General features: G+C 34.5%; 1 protein-coding gene across 2 annotated transcripts in view; it reads left to right on the top strand.

The window, feature by feature from the left end:
• The window catches only part of NEK7 (NIMA related kinase 7), a 141,660-nt gene that overhangs the window by 50,088 nt on the left and 68,702 nt on the right, over positions 1-22,870 (top strand). For both annotated transcript variants that reach the window (XM_037825096.1, XM_037825097.1), the window contains exon 2: positions 11,420-11,504. In XM_037825096.1, the coding sequence (XP_037681024.1) occupies positions 11,448-11,504 (57 nt within the window). In that variant the 5' untranslated portion in view covers positions 11,420-11,447. The remainder of the gene's footprint in view (positions 1-11,419; positions 11,505-22,870) is intronic.

Raw genomic sequence — 22,870 nt, 5'->3', positions numbered from 1 at the left:
AGAGACAATGCAAACTCTTCATCTTTTAAAAGAAAATATAGACTTTAAATGAATTTCTCACTTATGTGGACTTGCTTCTAGTTAATCCTGTATTAGTTAGGGTTCTCTAGGGAAACAGAATCAATACGAGATTATCTGTAAATATAAGGTTTTATAAAAGTGTCTCATGCAGCTTTGGGGATGCATGAGTCCAAATTCCATAGGGCAGGCAGCAAACTGGCAACTCTGATGAAGTGTTCGATCCTTAGGTAGTGAACTGGCAACTCCAAAAAGGTGTTTGATGAACCTCCTCAGGAAATGCTTCGCTGGCTAGTCTAAGAAGTGAAGGTCCTCTCTCTCCCTAAAAGCCTTTAATTGATTGGATTAAATCCAGCTGATTGAAGACACTCCATTCATTCATGTAATCAGTCCCAGGTACAGTCAGTTGACTGATGGTTTAATAAACCCGCTTTCTGTTTATTAACCAGCCACAAATGTCCTTACAGTAATGGTTAGGACAGTGCTTGCTTGACCAGATACCTGGACACCATTACACATCCTGAAGTTCCAGAAATAGGCTTTGTATCCTCTGCTCACAGGGATTTTTAACTGGAAAATTTTTAGAAGCAGTGCCTTAAGACAAATAGCTAATCGCTCTGTTACTTTAATGTCCAGAAGCAAGCAAGAATTTCTGTCTGAGGGCATTATTATCTCTACCAAAGAAGAGAAGAATGGAACCCTCCAAAGCAGGGGTTACTAATAATGAGAGCTCAAAAAAAGAGGCATTAGTTTGACCTATGGACCAGAAAGTGACAGGGATTGAATCCATTGGGCTTACTTTGGTTTCTTCCCTCTTCCTTCTTTTATTTTATTTTAGTAGCTTTTTGTTTTCATTGATTCTTTTCAGGGAAGTAGTTTTTATATTTTGATGATATTATGGAGAACTCTAAAGATGGGAGTGTGTCATAGCATTTAATTTTTACTTTATTGTAACATTTGCCTTGGGTCTCCTAAACTAGCAAGTATTAAGATGCTTGATTTTTTTTGAGGTTCAGTAGTTTAGAACTATATATTTACTTTAAAAAATCAAACTCAGAATTACATCTATAGATATTGTCTGAAAGAACTTTCCCAAATGTAATTTGGGGAGTAAGCCAAATTGTAATATGAATTTGAAACTAATGGATGATTTTAAATCTGTGTTAAAAAAGGAAGGGGTAGACATTCAGAAAACACTTCTGTGTGTGCCTGAGTGAGACATTTGCATTCTGCCCCAATTTTCTTCCTCCCCTTCCACCACACTCTTCTTTTTATTGTTTAAATATAATACATATAATGAAAATATTAATAACAGCAAAAAATTCACCAGGGATGGTTCAGGGCTCCTTCGGCCTCCATGTTCTCCTCTCCTCCCACTACCTCACCAGTTAAAGTCCTTGAATAAAAACCTCATTGCTTATTTTTGTTTGGGTCCAATTTAGACACAGAAAGGAGCTGAGCAAGAGTTGTTTTTTCATGACTTTTTATTTATTTATTTTTTAATAGAGAAAAGTATGTTCCACTCTAGACCCACCTGGTTAGTCAGGTGGTGGGGTGGTGGGATGATGGGAGTGAGGTTGGCCCAAGCAGCTCTATTTAAAAAAAAAAAAAAGCTTCACAGATGATCCTGATAACTAACTTGGGTTAAAAACTACCGATTATGTGAGTATGCACTCCAGGATTAATTTTTGTTCAAAATTATGTATTATTAAATAACTTATTTAGGTTTGAATAACTGTATTTGCTATGGAGAAACAGTTTAATGTGTAATTAAGAAGTGAAGAAAAAATATTTACTCATGCCATATACAGCACAATTTTCTTTAGTTTCCTGTTTTCTTATACATCCTTAGGTCCAGTCTTGGACTTGAATTAATTCTTTTGCCTTAATAGCGGTGGATGGAATCTTTATCTTTACTTAACTAGAGCAAGAGTGGAAAATTCTGCAGTGGTAGATCTCAACGGTTTACTGCAATGTGGAACTCAAATCACTTTTCAAATCAATGAACTTTTTGTGCTGTTATGTTAAAATCTAATAGTCTGTCTTGCCCTTTGGACAGAGCTTTTACTCATATACATGATTTTTAACATCATGCATTGATTATCTGGAAATTTCCAAATGAACATTTCATTATACAGTATCAAAAAAATTACACCACCAGTCTCATCAAGAATATTTTTACAGGTAAGGTGTCAATGTCACGATGGATACAAGTTTTCCAAAATTTAAATTTTCACTTAAAAGTTTGAATTTTATGATGGCAACAAACAATATCAGTTGTTTTCCTTGGTAACAGGCACTTCAGTAATTTTCAGGAAAATGTCTACACAATATCCAGGTCTGAAAAACCATAATTTGTCAGTTGTTCTCTCAAGTAAAACAATGTTTCATTGAAAACAAAATGCAGCTATTCGACTGCACAAATACTCTTCCTGAAGACAACTTGTATTTGTTGCAGTAGTGCTTTAGGTGTGCTTCCCATTTCATCACGTCATATTAACAACACACATATTGAAAGGTCAAGGTTCTATAAGAATAATAGTCTTATATGTCTTCATTAAGGACATTTTTAAATGAAACTGGCATTTTTTAAAAAAAATTATAAGTGTGTGACAGGTGAAGAATACAAAGACTAGTTCAGTGTGATATCACCAACCTGATTCATGCTGAGGCACCAGCAGTTTTGCAAATAATGTCTTAGTATTTTTATAAAAATAGTTTGACCTTACAGACCACATGAAAGAGTCTCAAGGACCACCCCTCATCCCCATAAGTCTGCAGACCATACTTGTTATAACCTCCTTAATTAGAACACTGAAATAACATTACAGTACCATTCCTGAAATGAAAATAATACTAACGTCTTTCCTAGATCCCATATTTTAATAAATTTGCAAAATTTCTAAAGCTTAAAAATTAAAGCATGCTAAATCTAATATTTTTCCTGAATATTATTTGAATTGAACAGTCACCATTAATGTCTTCACCTTATCCAAACTCTTAATAATTGAAATGAGAAGCTTTATTCTAGGTCTATAAAAATCATCAATGAATTTCATCAATAAAAATTTAGTATTTTTTGTAGAAACTGACTTAAAATGAAGCCAACAAACATTTCAAAACATGAACTAGTTCTCAGTCAATTATAAAATATGGTATTAAAACTTATAAATAGGAAAAAAAGATGACTCAAAAATATATTTGTAAGATGTTTGCTATATTTTCCTTGTGATCATTATTTTTATCAACAAAAACATTATAACTAGCTTTTAGACAGAAAAGTATTAAAATTACAGTCAATGTTAAAGAATGTTTAGCTAAAAAATATTATTTTACACCAAAATTACATAATGAGGAAAGGCAAAAAGGGCAATCATAATCTTTCAAATTCAGCTTGCAACTTAAAGTTAAAATTAATTTAATTTGAACAAAGGGTATCCATACATTCTACTCATTAGAAAACTTTATCTTTGTTTCCAAACATATATTTTAAAAATTCCATCACGTTATCGCAGTTTTTCTACACTAATTCTTGACACAATTCTCTACAACACAGTTCTTGAAAATAAAAGATGAAACTATGTACATACCAATCTAAAAAAAACATTTCAGATAAATAGTTTCAAGAGCTTTTCTTTCTTTATTCAGAATTCTGAAGAGTTGAAGTAAATGAACTTATTTAGTAGTTTCCTTTTCTTGAAATGAAGTTTCCCTTTGAACTGCAAGGTTATTCATAAAATCTTCAGTATTCCTTCTAGTTATATGTAACATTTAAATACTCTATGAGAGAACATTAATAGGACATATTTCATTGACCAAAATAGATTTAACTTACAAATAACAAAAGAGAAAGATGAATTAACTGTATTAACAGAGCAACATCATTTCCCATCCAAAGGAAAGTCACTGACTTAATTATATGTATATGTGACACCTAAAAAAATGAAAGGGTGCCATGGAAATTTTAGGGTGACTGGTACTTGGCAGAGGCTGAATACTCAAATCCAGAAATAAATATTTTTTCTTGGCTCAAAGGCACCATTCAGTAGGAATATTTCTGACCTCACCCTTCTGTCTCCAATTGACAGATCTGTTCTGGTTTGCTAATGCTGCTCTTATGCAAAATACCAGAAATAGATTGGCCTTTATAAAGGGGGTTTATTCAGTTACAAAGTTACAGTCTTAAGGCCATGAAGTGTCCAAAGTAAGGCAACAGCAACAGGGTACCTTCACTGAAGGATAGCCGTTGGCATCCGGAAAACCCCTGTTAGTTCAGAAGGCACGTGGCTGGCATCCGCTTGCTCTCAGGTTGTGTTTCAAAATGGCATTCTCCAAAATGTTGCTTTTGGGGCTTTTTGTCCTCTCTTAGCTGCAGCTCCTCTTCAAAATGTCACTGTCAGTTGCTCTGTGTCTGGGCCTGTGTGGCTCTTTTTAAAGTATTTCAGTGATCCTATAAAGACCCACCCTGAATGGGTGGGGCAATGCCTCCATGGAAATAATCCAATGAAAGGTCTTGCCCACAGTTTTTGGTTGAGTCACATCTCCGTGGAAACACTGAACCAGTAGGTTCCAACCTAATCAACACTAATACATCTGCCCCCACAAGATTGCGTCAAAGAACATGACATTTTCTGGGGGGCATAATATAGCCAAACCAACACACTGAGTCACCCAGTATTTCCCATAATCAAGCAGTGACATGTCCATATCAGTCAATGCAAAGAAAATTAAGTAGAAGTGCTTAGAATCTATAGTTCACTCTTACATTTCTGTCATCATGAGTAAGTTTTGAAGAACTACTAAAATAACTATCAGATCATCTTGAATAGAATGACAAAATGTTTCTGGACTATCTCAGTCTCAACATTTGTATTTCTAAAACTGCAACTGTAGAATCAACTTGGCAATAGGCTCTATACCCCAAGGAAAACACTGAGTAATAGTGAATTACTTTACTTCAACTTTTGGCATTCTGGATAATTCATATGCACACACACACGGTATGTTCTTAGAACCACAGCCCAACATTTCAGAGCATAGTTCATCCAAAGTTGGTTCCACTTTTACACTATTCATACTTCGTAATCACATTGGGTTCCCATAACCTTTATGGTCAAGCCTTTCCTCCAGGCCCCAGTTCAGGATCCACTGTCTAATTCAGCTGTGCCTTAGTCCTCACTTGCCTCTATGGCTGGTAAAGTAGATCCTATAGAACTAAGGTGCTGCCTTGTTTTCCACTGGTCTTCCAGTTCTGTCCCAAATCCTAGTTTTCATGGTTCAGTCACCAGGACTTGTTGCTAGATTCACTACCATCTGTTGAGTTATTCTGTTTCTTAACATTTCAAAGCAATTACTTTTTGCTCTAAAGTATTTGGCATTCAGACCTTGTTATTCAGTAAGCCTATACCATGACAATAACCAATACTGACACAGCTCATTCATTCTTTTCCATATTCTGTATCAAGTTATATTCTTTGCTGAAGAAGAGAAGTACAAAACAATAAAAGCTAGTACATATTTATGACTCTCTTTCCTGAGAAACTTATGTTCTATTTTAAAAACATTGTATTACGATATAAAAAAACTGAATTTTACCATATCAATGTCAACAAAGAATCAGATGCAGACTCTTGTGATAAAATTTTGCATTTCATTCAATTAGAACAATTATAACCAGAAAATGTTATTTTAAAAATTCTTCAATCACTATCATAATGCAATGATCTATTACTTCTCAACTTTGGAAACTCATCCTTTCTACAATCTTACGGTGAAAATAGTTTCTCAAAAATCTTATTTAATATAAAGAAGGAATCATACAGTATGTAGCTTTTTTAGTATGGTTTTCACTATGCGTTGTATATTTGTGATTCACCCATGCTGTTGCGTGTAGTTGGGTCATTTTTATTGTTGAGTAGTACCCCATTGTATGGAAGTATCAAGAGTCTGTTTATCCTTTCCCCAACTAAGGGACATTTGCACTGTTTCCAAGTTTTGGCATCTATGAATAATCCCCTATAAACATTGCATGTTTATCAATCAAAAACTGTGGGCAAGTCTTCATTTCACTTAAATACTTAGGAATGGGACTGCTGAGTAGTATTCTATTTTAGTAAGTTAAAGATGCATATAAAATAGAAGGCCTTATTTGCAAGAGCAAGAAATAAAGCATAAAAAATAAAAGAACCACAAAGACCATCTGCACCATCACACCTTCCTTGTGGTCTCAGCAATGTTCTTCTTATCCATTATTTTATTGTTTACTACTCTAATAAGATTATCACAAGAGATTGGTTATTTTATTTGCCTAGTCAATCTGTATTTCTGTTAATTCCTCAAGTGAGAAAGAAAGAAATGAGATAGAATTTATAATAAAAATTACAGTCAATTGAAAAATGTAATGAGCCTTTCAGTTTAGTGGGAAAGTAGACATTACCTTCTCCTGACTATTCCAGTGAATTAGAACAGGTTATTAAATAAAATAGATAACTTCATGCTGAAAGCATGTAAATGACATATTTTCATTGGAAAATTAAGCACATTACATAAAGTGCTGCTCATGAATTCCTATTCTTACAAAATGCATATGGTTGTTAACTAGTCAATAAGAACGGAATACTGGGGAAAAAAAATAGAACACAGAAAATCAGACATATTAAATTGGTAAACAGAAGTTTTTTTGATATGGGATCCTTTATGTGGGACGTTTTTTTCAAAGCTCTAAAATAAGGAAAGTTCATAACACTTGGCAAACATCTTTTTTTCTTTGAACTAAATCTTTTTAGAGCTGTTGCTATATTTCAGCCATGTTCTCTAAAACATTTGATCATTTCCTGTTAGCATAACATGCTGAGAAAGAACGATTCTATGTTAGAATGCAGGTAAGTGTCCACTAACATAGCATATTCAAGTTGTTTTACAATGAAGCATCACTGCAAAATAACAAAATAAAGATTGAGATAATCAGGACCAGTGTTTTTCTTATGGTTCCTTCTGACAGCTGCTGGTTCAATTTTATCTCCCTCATTAAGATACATTGATATATTAAGAGTCTTAAATACAAAGGCTTATAGCGCATGAACCAGAATCCTTATAATAATCAAGGGACAACTGACCCAAAAACTAAATGAATTCACATCGGCCAATTAATCATTTCTCACATCCACTAAAATCATTGTTTAGGTTATTACTATAACTCACTTCCCAATGAATTTGCTTAATACAAACTCTCTGTTGTCTAATATTTTGATTCTGCCTTATTTAAATGACTTAATTCTGAGACTAAAATTACGTTTTTAATATTTAGCTTAAGTTGCAAAAGCCAGAAGGTCATGTTACCAGGATTCAAAAATGCCCAAAAGTGGATGTCTTAAAAAACAGTATAAGCAAACAAGGTGATTTTTGTTTTTAGCACATTCCAAATCCTATATTTGTGAAGTAAGATAATAATTGGTGGCCCTTACTAACTTCTCAAAATTTCACTCTGTTCCTTCCCACCTCTTTTCCTCTGAATCTATTAAAAACATACTATGGAAGAGAGGTGGTGCTTTCCTCCTCCTAGAAACTTTTGCCTTTATTAAGGCAAAAAAAAGCACATTTAAAAAAAATTCTCTAAGGAAAGAAAAAAAAAAGCTAAAGTAAGCTGCCTTACTCTTTTTTCCTGGAATTCCTCTCCTCCCTGGCTCACCTAAACCTCTTATCTCCTAGTCATTATTTAAACCCCAACTCAGACAGTAACAGTATCTCCTTCAGGAAGTTTTTTTTTTTTAAATTGAAGGTTGCCAAACTTGTTGACTTTGATGATAGTTTTTCTCATCATTGACTTTATACTTATTAACTTGTAGCATTCATCATTTGATGTTTCTTATGGCAGACATGCATTCATTCACTAAATGTTCATTCACCCACCTAGTCATCCAGCCACCTATTTCATGCCAAGCATTGACCTAAACACTGGGGATAAAGCTATGAAGGGCACAGATAAGTCCCTACCATGTGGAATTTATAATCTAGGAGACTGTAAACATATTAAATACATTTTTAGATTAAAATGTGTTATTTCTTCCTTTATTAAGGGGTTAGTGGAAAGAAAATATAAATATCACTGGTCTTTGAAGATATAAGTAATTATATTAAAATCAATATGTAAATATTGACATATTCTGTAATAACATTAAGAATTCACTGACGTGGGAATCGTGTTATATATTATGCAAAGAAAATTTATTGCTGTTTATCATACTTACTATGCTTATGTGCAATATGAGAATTTTATTTTTCAAGCATAAGGTGTTTTACTTTCTGACAGAGATGTTGTAGAGGTGATTTCTCTGTTATGTAGATCATTAGATTAAGTCACATCTAAAGTTTCTTTTGCCTTGGCTTCCTTTCATAATTTTGTTTGTTTAGACATTGTCACACATTAGTAGATATGGTGAAATCACTTTACTATTATCTAGCACAGACTTTCTCAAATTGTTCTCCTGGGGTCAGTCAAGCTATGAAATATTTAAAAAAGAAATTACACAAAGCAAGCATTTTGTAATTAATTGTTTTTAACTGCAGAACAACTTGGGTTCTTTAATATGCTAATATTTATTGTGACTCTCTAGGAGACGCATCTATGGCAAGTAGTATTTCCCAGAGGTCTTGGACCAAGAGGGCTTTTTTTTTTTTCATGGAATGTCTTGTGAAACTATCTATAGGAGACCAGATGGGAAATACTCATTTTAATGAGTTGGATTTCACACTGAAAGGTGTTATAATTCACTACAAGGATTCTCTTTTCTCTCCTTCCCTCCCTCTAATCCTTGAATCCAACACTATATGAAATTGAATCTAACAATATATAAAAAAGATAATGCATCATGACCAACTGGGATTCATTTCAAGAATACAAGGCTGGTTTAACATTTGAAAATGAATCAATGTAATTCAATATTTAACAAACTAAAAAGAAAAAATCATGTAATCATCTCAGTAGATGCAGAAAATCATTTGACAAAAATCTAATATTTGTTCTTTATAAAAACTTTCAGCAAAGTAAGAACTTGATAAAAGGCAGCTATGGAAAAACAGACAGCTTACATACTAATGGTGAAAGACTGAATGTTCTCAGTCTTTCAGGAACAAGAAATGGATGTCTTATCTCACTACTTCTATTTGCTGTACTGGAGATTCCAGCCATTGTAACAATGCAAGAATAAGAAGTAAATGCATGCAGACTAGAAAGGAAGAAGCAAAAGTATATGTATTCACAGATGACCTATTTGTTTATGTAGGCAATCGGTTGAAATCTTCAAAAATAGCCATATGAGCTAATAAGTGAGTTTATCAAATTTGTAGACAAAAAGATAAATATATAGAAGTCAATTGTTTTTTTGCACACAAACAAAAAACAATTATTGGTCAAGTTCTCTAGGGAAACACAACTGACAAGAGATATATATAAATATTATGAGATTTTTATAAGAATTGTCTCACATGACTGTGGGGATGCATAAGTCCTAATCTGTAGGGAAAGTGGAAAGCTGGGAACTCAGATGAAGGTTTTCTATGAATTCCCCAAGAGAGTGGCTGGTTGAAGAAGAGGTAGAAATTCTCTCTTTTGAATGCTGAAATCATCATTTCTCCTTTTAAAGCCTTCAACTGATTGGATGAGACTTCTCTTATTGTTGAAAGCAATGTCCTCAGTCGATTCTAGATGTAATCAGCCATAGTTGCAATCAACTTATTGATGATTTAAGTTCATAAACTGTCCTCACAGTAATAATCAGGCCAGTGCTTATTAATAATAATCCAGGCCAAGCAACTGGACATCAAAACCGAGCCAAGGTGACACATGAACTTAACCATCACAAACACCATTTACAATAGCATTGAAAATTATAAAATACTTAGGGAAAATCTGAAAAAAAGATATCAAAGACCAGTATGCTGGAAACTGAAAACCATTGCTGAAAGAAATTGAAGAAAACCTAAATAAATGATGTATACCATGTTCATGGGTGGGAAGACCCAATGTTGTTAGGATGTAGATTCTTCCCAAACTGATCTGCAGGGTCATTGTCATACCAGTCAAAATCTAACAGGATTTTTAAGTAGAAATTGACAGACTGTTCCTAAAATTCATATTAAAAACAGATATGTAATTAGGTGGATATCAAGACTATAATAAAGTTACAATAATTAATACTGTGTAATATGGGTTCTAGGGTAGACAAATAGACTAATGGAACAGAATAAAAAGTATAGAACGATATTCACAGACACCCACACAGTCACTTGATGGGTGACAAAGATGATAGAGCAGTACAGTGGGAAAAAGGCTAATTGTTTTAAATAAATTGTTTGGGGTCAATTGGGAAAACAAATTAAATATTAACTTCACCTTATTTACCAACAAATTAATTCCAGGTGTAGATCTTAATATGAAAGGTAAAACAATAAAGTTTACTGGGAGGTAATGTAAGAGAACTCAGAGTAGGGAAAAATCGTTAAGTTGGACTGCATTAAAATTAGGAATTTCTATTTAGCATTTCACTGAAAGACACCATTGGGGAGATTTTGAAATGATAAGTAACAGGGTGGATAAAGATATTTGTAATGCAAATGACTCATGTCCAGAATATTTTATTACTTTTTAAAGAGTCTGAAGAAGTGAAGAGGTACTTTAGTTTCTCCATTAGTTTTAGAGGAATCCTAGTTTTTTGACTCACATGATTTCAGTTATAAAATTACACTTAAAAAAATCTCAGAAAACTTGGTCTTATTTTAGAATCTGTGCAAAAGTAGCTCCTGGAGGGCAGGGGTTGTGTCTCATTTATGTTTGAATCCCATGAGATTCTTGAGGTGCCAGGCATATAATTAATTCTCATATTCTTACTGAATTAATGCATGAATATTTTATAATTACAAGCAAAGTATGCATAAAAGAGTAAACCTTTCATTTGAGGATTGGGCTTTTAAATCTGAACCAAGTATTGACAGCATCACTGTTGGATATACAGAACAAAATATTAGCAATTTCAGAATGTGAAGATTTGGTGCATTTTAGGGCTGAAAAATTGAGCGTAATTATCAGAAGCTTACCATGGCAATTATCTTCTCATATTAGGTAGGGTAAAGAGAAGCCTCTTTGATCTATAAGGCATAATGGAGAAGACAGAATTTCATCTTGGGAAATAGGAGGAATGTCTAAGCATGTTTTGCTGCTTTGGATATATGGAGACTGAATATTTGACTGAGTGTGGATTTAGCAAATGGCAGATACGAGTGTTCAGGGTATCTTAATTTGTGAACCGCCGGGTAAGTCTCTAGTATTTGAATGTAAGTGTCAGGCATATGATGAGCAACATGAATTAGTAATGATTATTTAAATTTCAACTTTATATTTTTGCAGAATTCTAAAGTTCCTGCTGCTTCGGACAATGGATGAGCAATCACAAGGACTGCAAGGGCCACCTGTTCCTCAGTTCCAACCACAGGTAATATATTTTAATTAGAACTGGCATTTTATATATATATATATATATATAATATGTATGAGGAAGTAGTACATTTACATTTCCTTTAGAAAATAAAGTAGCCAAAGATGCTAGTCAGAATTGTTTATGTTTTAAGATATCATTTTATAATTCTTAATTCTCAGGTACAAACCTGAAAAAAAAAAAGGCCTCTGTAGCTTTTAACTTTAACTGAATGACCTGTACTCTTTGAGTGTTAATATTAAGCTTCAGGAGAAAAAAACAGGTGAGGCCACACCAGGTTGTGAGAGTGCCTATATTTTTTGTGCCTGCCTCTGCTTTGACTTACTGATCCTGCCTTGCCCCAACTGCCCTCCATTCTTGTTAATTTCCTCTCTCTCCTGTTATGTAGTTGCTAGTTTCTTATAACATCATATGAAGTAAAAAGAATTTTTCAACACAATGTATACACACTATTGAAATTCACTACTTAGCATCCTGCATTCAGTGTGAAAGCCTGCCATAAAGCTAAATATAATGACATTTTAAAAGTAACAAATGACCATGCATAGGGGCAGCACCTCTTTTTGTTCTTATGGACTGTATTTCTCAGGTTGGTGTTTGAGGCATTCTGTAATAAGGCTCAAATTTATTCTGCTAGTCTTGTCCCAATTTTGCTTAGATCAGTGTTTCTGAAACTGTTTGGGGAATTGATAAATGTCCTTTCAAATGAATTCTGTAGTCAAGATAGGTTTGTGAGACCTAGGGTAACAGTTACTTTATGGTAATACTTCCTTAGAGCCTTTCCTATGCTAAAGTGCATTGTCAATTTCCAAGAAGGGGATAAAGTTTATAGTGCTTTCCAAACTTACTTGACTTTGCAACCCACTTTTAAGAGTATTTATTAACTTCTTCCAGAATCAGTGTTTTGTGAAGCACAGCTTAAAATATCTACCTATCTACCTATCTATCTATCTATCTATCTATCTATCTATCTATCTATCTATATCTTTTGCTTCTGTGCCTTTGCATCTTCCATCTTCCTCTCCAATTTTTGAAATACTGCCCATCCTTCAAGGACCATATAAATACTGCCTCTACATTGAAGCCTCTTCTGAATGTAATAGCTTTCCATGGAAACCTTTCTTTATATCTGTCACCTGATATTTCTGGCACTTTTGTATCATTTTTATATGGACATTTTCCTTATCCCTCCTGTAAGGTTAAAATCCTTGAGGGAAAGCACTGTCTTAATTTTCTTGTTAGATCAGTGGCATTTCAATTCTTCACACATAGCAGGAGCTCGATAAGAATATAGAATCAAAGCCAATCAGGAACTCCTTAAAAATTAACATGGTTAAATTAGCTCTTTACCTAATTACAGTCTTAAATTGCTTTTCTTCAATCTACCTGTCTGAATTTGCTGTATTGAATAAAGAGATGCCTTAGCTTAAAGTAAGGCTAATATTTTAATTTCTAAAAAACCTATCATCTGTATTTTATATTATGTTCATAAATTATATTATCAGAATTATAATAAACAACTTTTATCTGTCAGAGAAATATCTTAATGCCAGTTTTATATACAGTCACACATTATTGTTTCATATATTGATTCTAGTGAAGATAGTAAAAGAAGTATCTCTAAAAATCAGGTGGTTTGTGTTATGATTTTGGAAATTCACAGTTTTAAACAGCTCTGTGTTTCAAAGGAAAAAAATAAGCACTTTCGTATTTGCCTCCTACTGACTCACTAGCCAGGAAAGGTCGGAGTGGCAGTAGGAGGCAAAAATGAAAGCAATTGTTTTCCTATGAGACACTCTCTGCCACACAGTATAAATTTCAAAACTATATGAATGTTTATGCATTTCTTTTCACACTGTTCCTTTCGTTTATGCCTCCTGCTGCTGCTCCCCTGTGGGTGGACCTCTTTCCCTGTTGGAAATCGGCAAGTGTCATTCCAGGTTCTAGCTGCTTTGGGGCAAGTGGGGGAAGGGAGAAGAATTTTTTTTCCCTTTCTTCATTCAGACTGATGGTGTGAGTCAGTGAAAGAAGGATTACCTGACAAGAGCTTATAGGCGTTATTGCTTATTAAGTCTTTGAAAAATGTTACTGCTCTCAGCAACATTATTTTAAAAGACTGGGAAAGGACAACATCTGCTCAGGGCTGACAATCTTGTTTTGTTCCACACCATTGGTCTGAATAATGGGGGTGATATGACAACATGTGGTTAGCCAAGTGACTTCTGTCACTTTTGTAATGCTATGTAAGTCTGGACATAAACAGAAAACTAAGGAATTCCGCTTTCTAAGTGTCAAATATCAATTCCCTGTTATAATGATAAGTGTTGTATATTCTTGGCATAGCCTTTCTTTTTCTTGTTCCAAGATGAATACTAACCCCCTAATGCATAATATGTGTTCTCACTTTTAGCATAGTATTATTTCCTTTTTTTTTTTTAAGTTTTAGAATGTGAAATTTATGTATCTTTATTAATGGTTTTTTGTTTGCGTTTCATTCTGTTGAACTTAATGAAAAATTTTTCTATCGGCTTTTCTTTCCTCTTTTCTTCCCCCTCCCTGCTGTCTTTTCCTCTACTGAAGTCTGAAAGCTAGTGGGAGGATATTTTGACTCAATTCTTTCATTGCTTTGGACTCTTACTCATGGAACAATGGATTTGGCTTAATTTTTTTAACAAGTTGTAGAAAAAGTGGTGACAGAAATAGTAAAATATTTAATTTTTACTATGAGACTAATTTTAAACAATGGAAGTTTGTAACTAACGTTTTGTGACTATTTTGATTTATGGCCACTGAGAGAAGAGGGCTGTGGTGTATTTACTCTTTTATCATAGAGTCAAATATAAAACAGTTATAATCAGAGGTACAATTTTAAGAATTTCTTAGAATGAATAAAGAGAGGATTAATTTTAATTGTAATAACCATCAGAGGCTTAGGTTACTTTTTTTTTTTGTTATGTGAAGATATTTAATGTGATAGTTTTGTCTCATGTGAAAGAGAGAAAGCATCCCAGATCTGAAGGTAGCAGCTTGCAAGTTATGAAAATCTTGTCCTGGAGTCTTGCAACCCAGCCAGTAAGGTACACTGACTATTTTAAGCTTCATGGTAATATAAACTATCTATTTGTGTTTTTGTACCTCTGTAAGTAAGTGTGAAGAGATGAGGTAACAGTGTTTACCTGGTAGCTTGTTCAGGGTACTAATCAGGGTGCATTTTAGGCCAAAGAAAAGGCAGTCCCCAGTGAACTCTACTGAGTAGGTAATTCTTTTGTACGTTATTACCATATTATCTTCCTCTCTCTGTAGCTTATTTTACAGAGTTACTTTCTTTGTGAAATAAGGGTTTGGCCTGCTTCTCTTGATAAACTGATTTTGTTAAGGTACTTGTCATATAGCATTGAGTAAAGCTTCTATTTTGGGAAGTCTTTCTAGGAATTTAGGTGTTAAGTTCTTCTAACAGTTCACCTCAATCAATAACTTTATTAATGTAAATATAGGAGAATGACAAATATCTATTTAAGGAAAAAGACTTTGCCATATTTTAAATTTATGACCATGAACTTCAGGTAAACCTTAATGCTGCTTGGCAGTCATAGCCATTAACTTAGGAATCATAGTCTACTAACTCCCATTTTTCTCAACGACTATTCCATATTTTTTCTCTCCTAGAACCTGCAACACACCCTCTCCCATCCTCACTCATCTGATGCCCCTTGATTCCTATTTCACTGAGAAAATGGGAGGTATCAGAAGAGAACTTTCACAGATTTCTACCATGGCATCTTCCTCCCAGATTCTAGACTCATATAGTCTGCCTTTTCTGTTATCACATGAACTACCCACAGTCTTCTGAAAGGCCAACTTGCCCATGTGCACCAGATCTTGTCTGCATTGCCTCCTGAATTTAGTTCCCTCTACTGGGTCCTTCCCATCAGTATATTAATATGCTGTGATTTCACCCATCTTAAATAATAAACCCCCCCCCCCCCCGAACATACACATACTCACACACATACACACACAGCTTTTGAAGTTATTTTTCCTATTTCTCTGCTCTCTTTTACAGCAAAATTTCTAGAAAGATTAATCTGTACTTCTGTTTCCCATTTCTCTGTTCACTCTCTTAAACCTACTCCAATTGGACTTTCTCCCCACTATACCACCTAAACTTTTCTTGTCAAGATTTCCAGTTACCTTATGTTGTTCATTCCAGTGGACAGTTCTCAGATCTCAGTCTTATCAGCTGTATTTGATAGAGTTTATTATACTCTCTTCTTTGAAACATATTCTTCACTTGGTTTCCTGGAACATTGTTTTTCTCTTGTCTTCCTGGTTCCTTCTTTGCTGGTTTCTCCTTGCTTCCTAGACTTCTTAACAATGGACTGCACCAAGTCTCAGTCCTTGGACATCTTCTCCATCTATATCCCTTGATGATGTCTTCCAGTCTTGTGATTCTAAATATGAGCTATATGCTGGTGACTCTCAAATTTATATCTCAGCTTGGACTTCTGCCCTGAATTCCAGTTTCATATATCCAGTTGCCTACTTGATGTCATAGTTGCATGTGTAATAGGTGTCTCAAACTTAGTATGTCTGAAACTGAACTCTAAATATTCTCTCCAAAACTCTTCTACCTATGGTTTTCTGTCTCAGTTAGTGGCAAGTCCTTCCAGTTGCTCAGGCTAAAACCCTTAGAGCCATCACTTTTTTCCTTTCATCTCTCTTATCTAATATGTACTCTGTTAGCAGATTTCATAGGCTCTGCCTTTAAAATATACTGGAAATTGGAACACTTCTTACCTCTTCCACTGCTACCACTCTGGTCAGAGTTAATTTCATTTCTCACGTCTCTATTGCAGTAGCTTCCCAGTTGTTCTCTTTGTTTCCACCCTTGCCCCCCTTCAGTCTGTTCCCACCACAGAAGTCAGAGATCCTTATAAAATTTCAGTCAAATCATGTCTTTCCTCTGGTTTCCCTTTGGCCTGCTCATTCATCTTCTACAATTATATATTTAAATATCACCTTCTCAGAAAGGCCTTCTTTGATAACTCAATGAAAATTGAAATCCCCCAAACACCCAGTCTGCTGTCCTTGCCATGTTTTTCTCCGTATCATTTAGCAACTTATCATTTTTTATTATGTTTTTTCTTCAGCTAGAGTATAACTGTATCCCTAGCCCCCGGAATGGTTCTGGGAGCACACAATAGTCATTCAATAAATATTTGCTGAATGAGTACAACTTGATTTGAAATCAATCCATTCTTTTACTTTTCAAGCACCACCTCTAAAATAAACATGGTAATTTAGAAATATCTCCAGAATTTCTTTTTCATCACACATATAACTACCTACCTACATCCTCCGCTTCTTACAAAACTTCCCTTCCCCCACTTGCTTTAAGTGAAACAAGACCCTTTCTCCTGAGGACATAACTTCCCCTCTAAACCCTCTCAAGTGGAGGCTCCTTATTTTTCCGTATCCATTTACCATAGGGTCAGGAGTCAGGAGGTAGGAACAGCAGTCTTCTCTATCCACAGTGCCTCTTCCAGTTCACTACTTCTCCTTTTACATAGACAAAAAAAAACGAAAAACCAAACAAAATTTACTCCTTTGAGGCTCATGCCAGCCAACGAAACGACCCTTCACATTCCTTATTGCTGTTATCTTTTGATATCTCGTTACCTCCCCTATTAGTTGAAAACTTGACCATCTGGCCCACTGTCTTGCTTGCCAAACCATCTCGCCTTCATCCTGAGTACTAGTACTGCACTACTACCAGTAGCTCCCAATTTTTAATCTCTTATCTGCCTTGTGCTAAGCGTTTTGAATTCTCATTTAATTCTAACAGAATCCACGTGAGATGTTATTTTCATACTTGACAAATGAGGCGACTGTGGCTCAGACTCATTAACTAACTTGCTCATGGTCACTTAGCTAGTAAATGGTGGAGCTGGGATTTGATCCAGGCCTCTGACTGCAAGCCAGTCATTCTTTAGGTTTCACAAAGAAACTTTCTCATACTTTGCCTGATCTGTCTGATCTCCTCAATTGCCACAATTCTTGATATTTTTATAGGCACTTCAAACTCTTAGGTTCGAGATGAAGTTTATTATATTCTGTCCACTTGACTATAACCATCATCCATCTAGCTGCCCAAGCTGCAAGCCAAGGGAATCTTGTACCTCATGTTAAGGCAATTTTTCACATTTTCTTGATTTCACCATCTGTTTTAGTTTCCTTGACTGCTCAAGCAAATACCATGCAATGGTTCGGCTTAAACAATGGGAATTTAATGGCTCACAGTTTTGAGGACAGGTGAAAGTCCAAATCAAGGCATCATCAAAACAATGCTTTCTTCCCAGATACTGGTGTTCTGGGGCTGGCTGCTGGTAATCCTTGTGTCACCTGGCAGTGCACATGGCAGTCCCTCCTGCCCTCTCCCTTCTTTTCCAGGTTTGGTTGAATTTCAACTTCTTGCTTCCTATGGTCTTCTCTTTTTCTGAATTTCATTCTGCTTATAAAGAACTCCAATAATAGGATTAAGACCCATCCTGCTTGAGGTGAGCCACAACTTAAGTAACCTCATCAAAAAGGCCCTATTTATAATGTGTTCATACCCACAGGAATGTATTAAATTTAAGAACATGTTTTTTGGGGGTACATGCAACTCCAAACCACCATACTTTCTAAATGGCTATTGTATCCACTAATTCTCTATCTCCTGACTTCCACCACCTTAACTTAGATTATTATCACCTCATGCCTAGATTATTGCAACAGCTTTGTAAATAATCTCATCTCATTTTAACATTTCTAGTCCACTGTATATTGAAGTAAGAGTCATCTTTCTAGACTGTACATTTTATTTCTCTCCTTAAAACTTTGTGTTCTTAGTAGTCTTAGGAGGAATGCTATATTTCTTTATATGACTGAAAAGGCTTTGCATCATCTGATATCCTTTTACCTCTGCTGCATTTTGTGCCTTTCCCTATTTCGTACTGAGATTCAGCTGTATCTTGATTATACCACGCTCTCTTTCATGTCCAAATGTAAGGTGGTGAGGTCATGGTTTCTGGTGTTCAAGAGGATTTTGTCACCAATGGAGCATAATGAGCATAAAGGCTCAATATAATGCAATATTATTTACAAAAGTGGTTTCATAATAGAGACCCTAAGGAAAATATTATAATAGAGGAAATATATATAATTTTAAACATAGCAAAAGATTATTTTGAGAAAATTATTATTGCATGATTTCTTACACTAGTATGTTTCTAATAAGTAAATGATACGCCCATTTTCTAAACCTCGTTTGTTCATTGGGAAAGTGAGCAAAATCGTTTGACTGATTTTGAAGTCTAAATGGGCAAAAGAGACAGTCACTTCCCAGTAATCTTGTGAAAATATGCAGCAACATATGTTTTATGGGTGCTTGTTGTAAGTGGGTTTACTTCTGTGATGACACTGTTGTAATCGGCTAAGTCAGGTTAGAAGGTGACTTGAAGTTGGCCATCTCCAGAAAGCCTTATCTCTGAAATAAAAAATGTTTTAGAGTAAGGAGCCTATCTTAGTGTTAAAGAAAAGAAGTTTTTAATACATTTTAATGACATTTAATAATGAAAATAGTGGAAATAGGATAATTAAATAATAAACTGTAAAAAATCTAAAACCTTTTGACATGCTGCATTATGTGTGGGAATAAGAGGACGTAGCATTTCTTTTTATCCAGAGCAGAGAAAATGAGAATCTGACACCTGGATTGTTTCTAGTGATCCCAATGAAAGCACTGATCTTCTCAACCTGTGAGGGTCAGGGACTGCTTAACAGATGAGTTTTCAAAAGAGACTTAAAGGATGAGTATGTTTACCAGGTCAAGGTAAAAGGGTGTTCCTGACAGAGGAAATAGCATGTATAAAGAATAGAAGATTGAGAGAATGTGGCTTATTTTAGTCATCCCATATTGCTGGAGAATAAGGTTTATATCAGGTTAAAATGATCAGACATGAAATATACCTAAGAGTTGGGCTTTCATCCTCTAGGGTGTGTGTCATTATAGGAAGAGTAGTCTAGCAACAGAATGGAGAATGAATTGAATAAGGGTATGTCTTGAGGTATGGAGGCCATTTATGTTACAGACCAGAAAGAATAGTGGTCTAGATCAAGGCTTTGATAGTGAAGAGAAGATAAACTTGAGCAGTATTTTGAAGGAACATTTGATAAAGCTTGGGGACCAAGTATGGAGGTGAGTAAAAATGAGGAAATGGACAATGGTAGCGTTAGAGAATAGAGGAGGAAGAATAATTTTAGGGGAAAAGATAATATGTTTAGGGGAAAAGATAATATGTTTAATGTTGAACTTGTTGAGATTATAGTTCTAGTTGAAATCCAGTTTGGGAGAAGGGACTGGATCAGAGTGAAAAGCTTATAATCATCAGCATTATCATGATAAATTGGATTGCCCAGAGTGAGCCAGCAGAGTGAGAAGAGAAGGAGGAGGATGGTACTCTTGGAACACTAGTGTTAAGGGGGAAGAATAGGTTGAAGAGCTTGAAGGAAACAGAAAGACAGGCTGTTTAGTGTGGTGGTTTAGAGCTTAAGCACTGAAGTTGGCTTGCCTGGGATCAATTCTTGGCTCCCCCACTTACTAGCTATGTGATGGAAGTCAAGTTTTTTAACATCTATAAGCCTCAGTTTGCTTATCAGTAATGAGAATAAGAGGTTTTACTTCACAGAATTGATCTGAAGCTTTTAACATGGTGCTTAGCACATAGTTTGCATTCATTAAATGCTCATGATGATGTTGATTACGGTGACTAGGATGATGACAATGGCGGCAACAATGTGCTGCCAATATTCATCTCGTCCCACAGATTTCTCTATCCATTGCTTTATTCTTTGTTACATTATATTCTTTATTACATTTTTATTACCTACCTTTCCCCCAAACTGCTTCTCTGTTAGCCTTGTTTATCCTAATAAATGGTATCATAATCTGTCCAGGTGCTCAGGCTCAAAATCTATGAGTCAACCTTGATTCCTCTCTGTCCCTCACTCCCAATATTCATTTTACCAATGAGTGTCTTGATTCTACCGCCAGATCATATCCTACTTCCATTTACCTCTATTTAACTCCTCAGGCCATGCCGCTACCTTGCAGTGGCCTCCTTTGCAATCTCCCTACTACCCAATCTCAAATAACCACCCACTCATTCTCTGTCATATCACCCTATTTTAATTCTCTGCATAGTACTTAAATATGCAGAAGAAATATTTGATATCATAAATTTGATGTCACTTGATCATGTATTTGTTTGTTGTTTCTCTTCCTCTCTCTTCCACTAAAATGTAAGCTCCATGAGAGCAGTTCCCTGTCTCTCTTTATTTTCTATTATATATTGACTAATACACTATATTAGTTTGGTGTCTGGCACATAATAGAATCTCAAATAGTATTTGTGGAATAAATAAATTAATTTTAAAAACTCTTTTCTCTCTCCTTCTCTTTGTCTCACTTTCTTGATAAGAGGCTTTTTCTCTCCATATTTAATTTTACCAGGTATAGCTGGTGATGTTCATGGGGGGCTGCGGAAGATGGGAGTATCTTTGCTGTTAACTAATTACCCTGCTCACAGTGAACTGGGAGAGATAATCAGTTGTTTTGGTTATATCATTTGAATGTAGTAATTATTATACTGGATAATATAATTAATGGTGATATAATTCTGTAAACATCAGGGTCTTATAAATGTTTAGATAATTGGTCACATGTCACTCATTTTTCTAATATTAGTGAACTTTTTCCTTTTGATAAAAAGCCATTTATAATGTTGAATGGTATGTTGTTCAAGCTAATAGAAGCCTCCAACACACAGATATCTTTAGGAATAGGTTAGTTTGAAATAGTACAAGAAATTTTAGGGAGATAATTTTTTCCAATGGGAACGAGAATTATTAGGCCTTACTGGAACATGTGATATACATATATTTTTTGGTTTCCAATAGGGTTTGTAGCAAATAATATGTAACAGTGTTGTGTTAGATATTGTCAGAAAGAATTCTGTTTTATGTAGTTGGGAGGTGAGTAAAATCTTTTTAAAGATAAAAGATCATAGCATAAGCTTTATTGCTAAATAAAATTGTTAAGAATTTTGAAGTCACATTATTTTTAAAGTTTGGAGAAAAGTCAATAATATTAATATAAAGTTTAAAGTAATTATTAATCTAAGGAAGGAGTAAAATAAAAATCACCACTAACAACTGAATTTGCAATAATAATGGAAACCTTATTAGTGGTGTTAAGTATTATAATTAATACTGGTTTGTATATTAGATCATTGGTAACAATACCCCCAGGAATTATCAGGGCATAATTTTTCTCTGGGGAGTCTAGCGAGTCCATTCTGTGACTTTTCTAATTTCCCCAGAGAGAATTCTCATCATAAGATGTTGTCCTGAATTATTATATTGCTCAGTAAATGTTTTTGCCTTCAAATTTAAAGCTAATTAAAGAAATCATTTTAGTTCTAGTAAATGATTAGTTGTTTAAAAGCCTTCATCTGTGAGATTAAGATCCAGTGGCACAATGGAATGAATTTTATTTCAAAATATTTTTGTGAAGGAAGCAGTAAACACAGACCGACATGTAGAAATCAATCCCAATTGGCAAGATCTGGTATTATGTGATTAGAGTGCATTCAGCTCAAGAAGAGATCCATTCATAAGAACAAAACATACAGACTATTATATAAAGTTTCATATGCTCTTAGGATTTGGTTTCTTAGTTAATATGTGTGATTTTGATTACTTAGTTTATGTTTCTGAGACTTCAGAATGCTTTTATGCTATAACCTGTTAGCATATAGATTCAGATAACTCAAGGGTCTAAACATAATAATTTAACACAAAATTGTGATATAAATGCTTCCATGATAAGTTTTAAGTATGTCTTTTAAGTGAGGAGTTCTGTGTGTCTTATAGTTAGTAATTAAGAATTAAAATAATACTAAAAATAACTTATTTTAGGGTTATAGTTATGTTACTCATGTTAGGTATTTTTTTTTCCAAAAACTCCTCTGTTGGAAGTAATTATATGGAATGTAATAGTCTTCATTTAGTAATTTCAGAAAACGCCGTGTGCTGACCTTTTCTTTTGTCATGAAGAGTATACAGTGTCAGACTTGTAGTGTTTGTGGGCCTTGGGGTAGTTGCTCTCTTCAGTTTGCCTGTGATTTTTAACTTTATTTTAAGTATGTTTCAAGCAGATAACCTACCTTCTACCAAACATGGTTTTATGTATTAAATGTCCTTCCATTAAATATTAAAAGAACTTTGAATGCAATAACTATAGTTAGAGCTATTGTATTGTC

This window comes from Choloepus didactylus, chromosome 2 (assembly GCF_015220235.1).
Source record: "Choloepus didactylus isolate mChoDid1 chromosome 2, mChoDid1.pri, whole genome shotgun sequence".
Lineage (NCBI taxonomy): Eukaryota > Metazoa > Chordata > Mammalia > Pilosa > Megalonychidae > Choloepus > Choloepus didactylus.
Note: the sequence above shows the minus strand (reverse complement) of the source record. Positions and strands in the feature narration are given on the sequence as shown.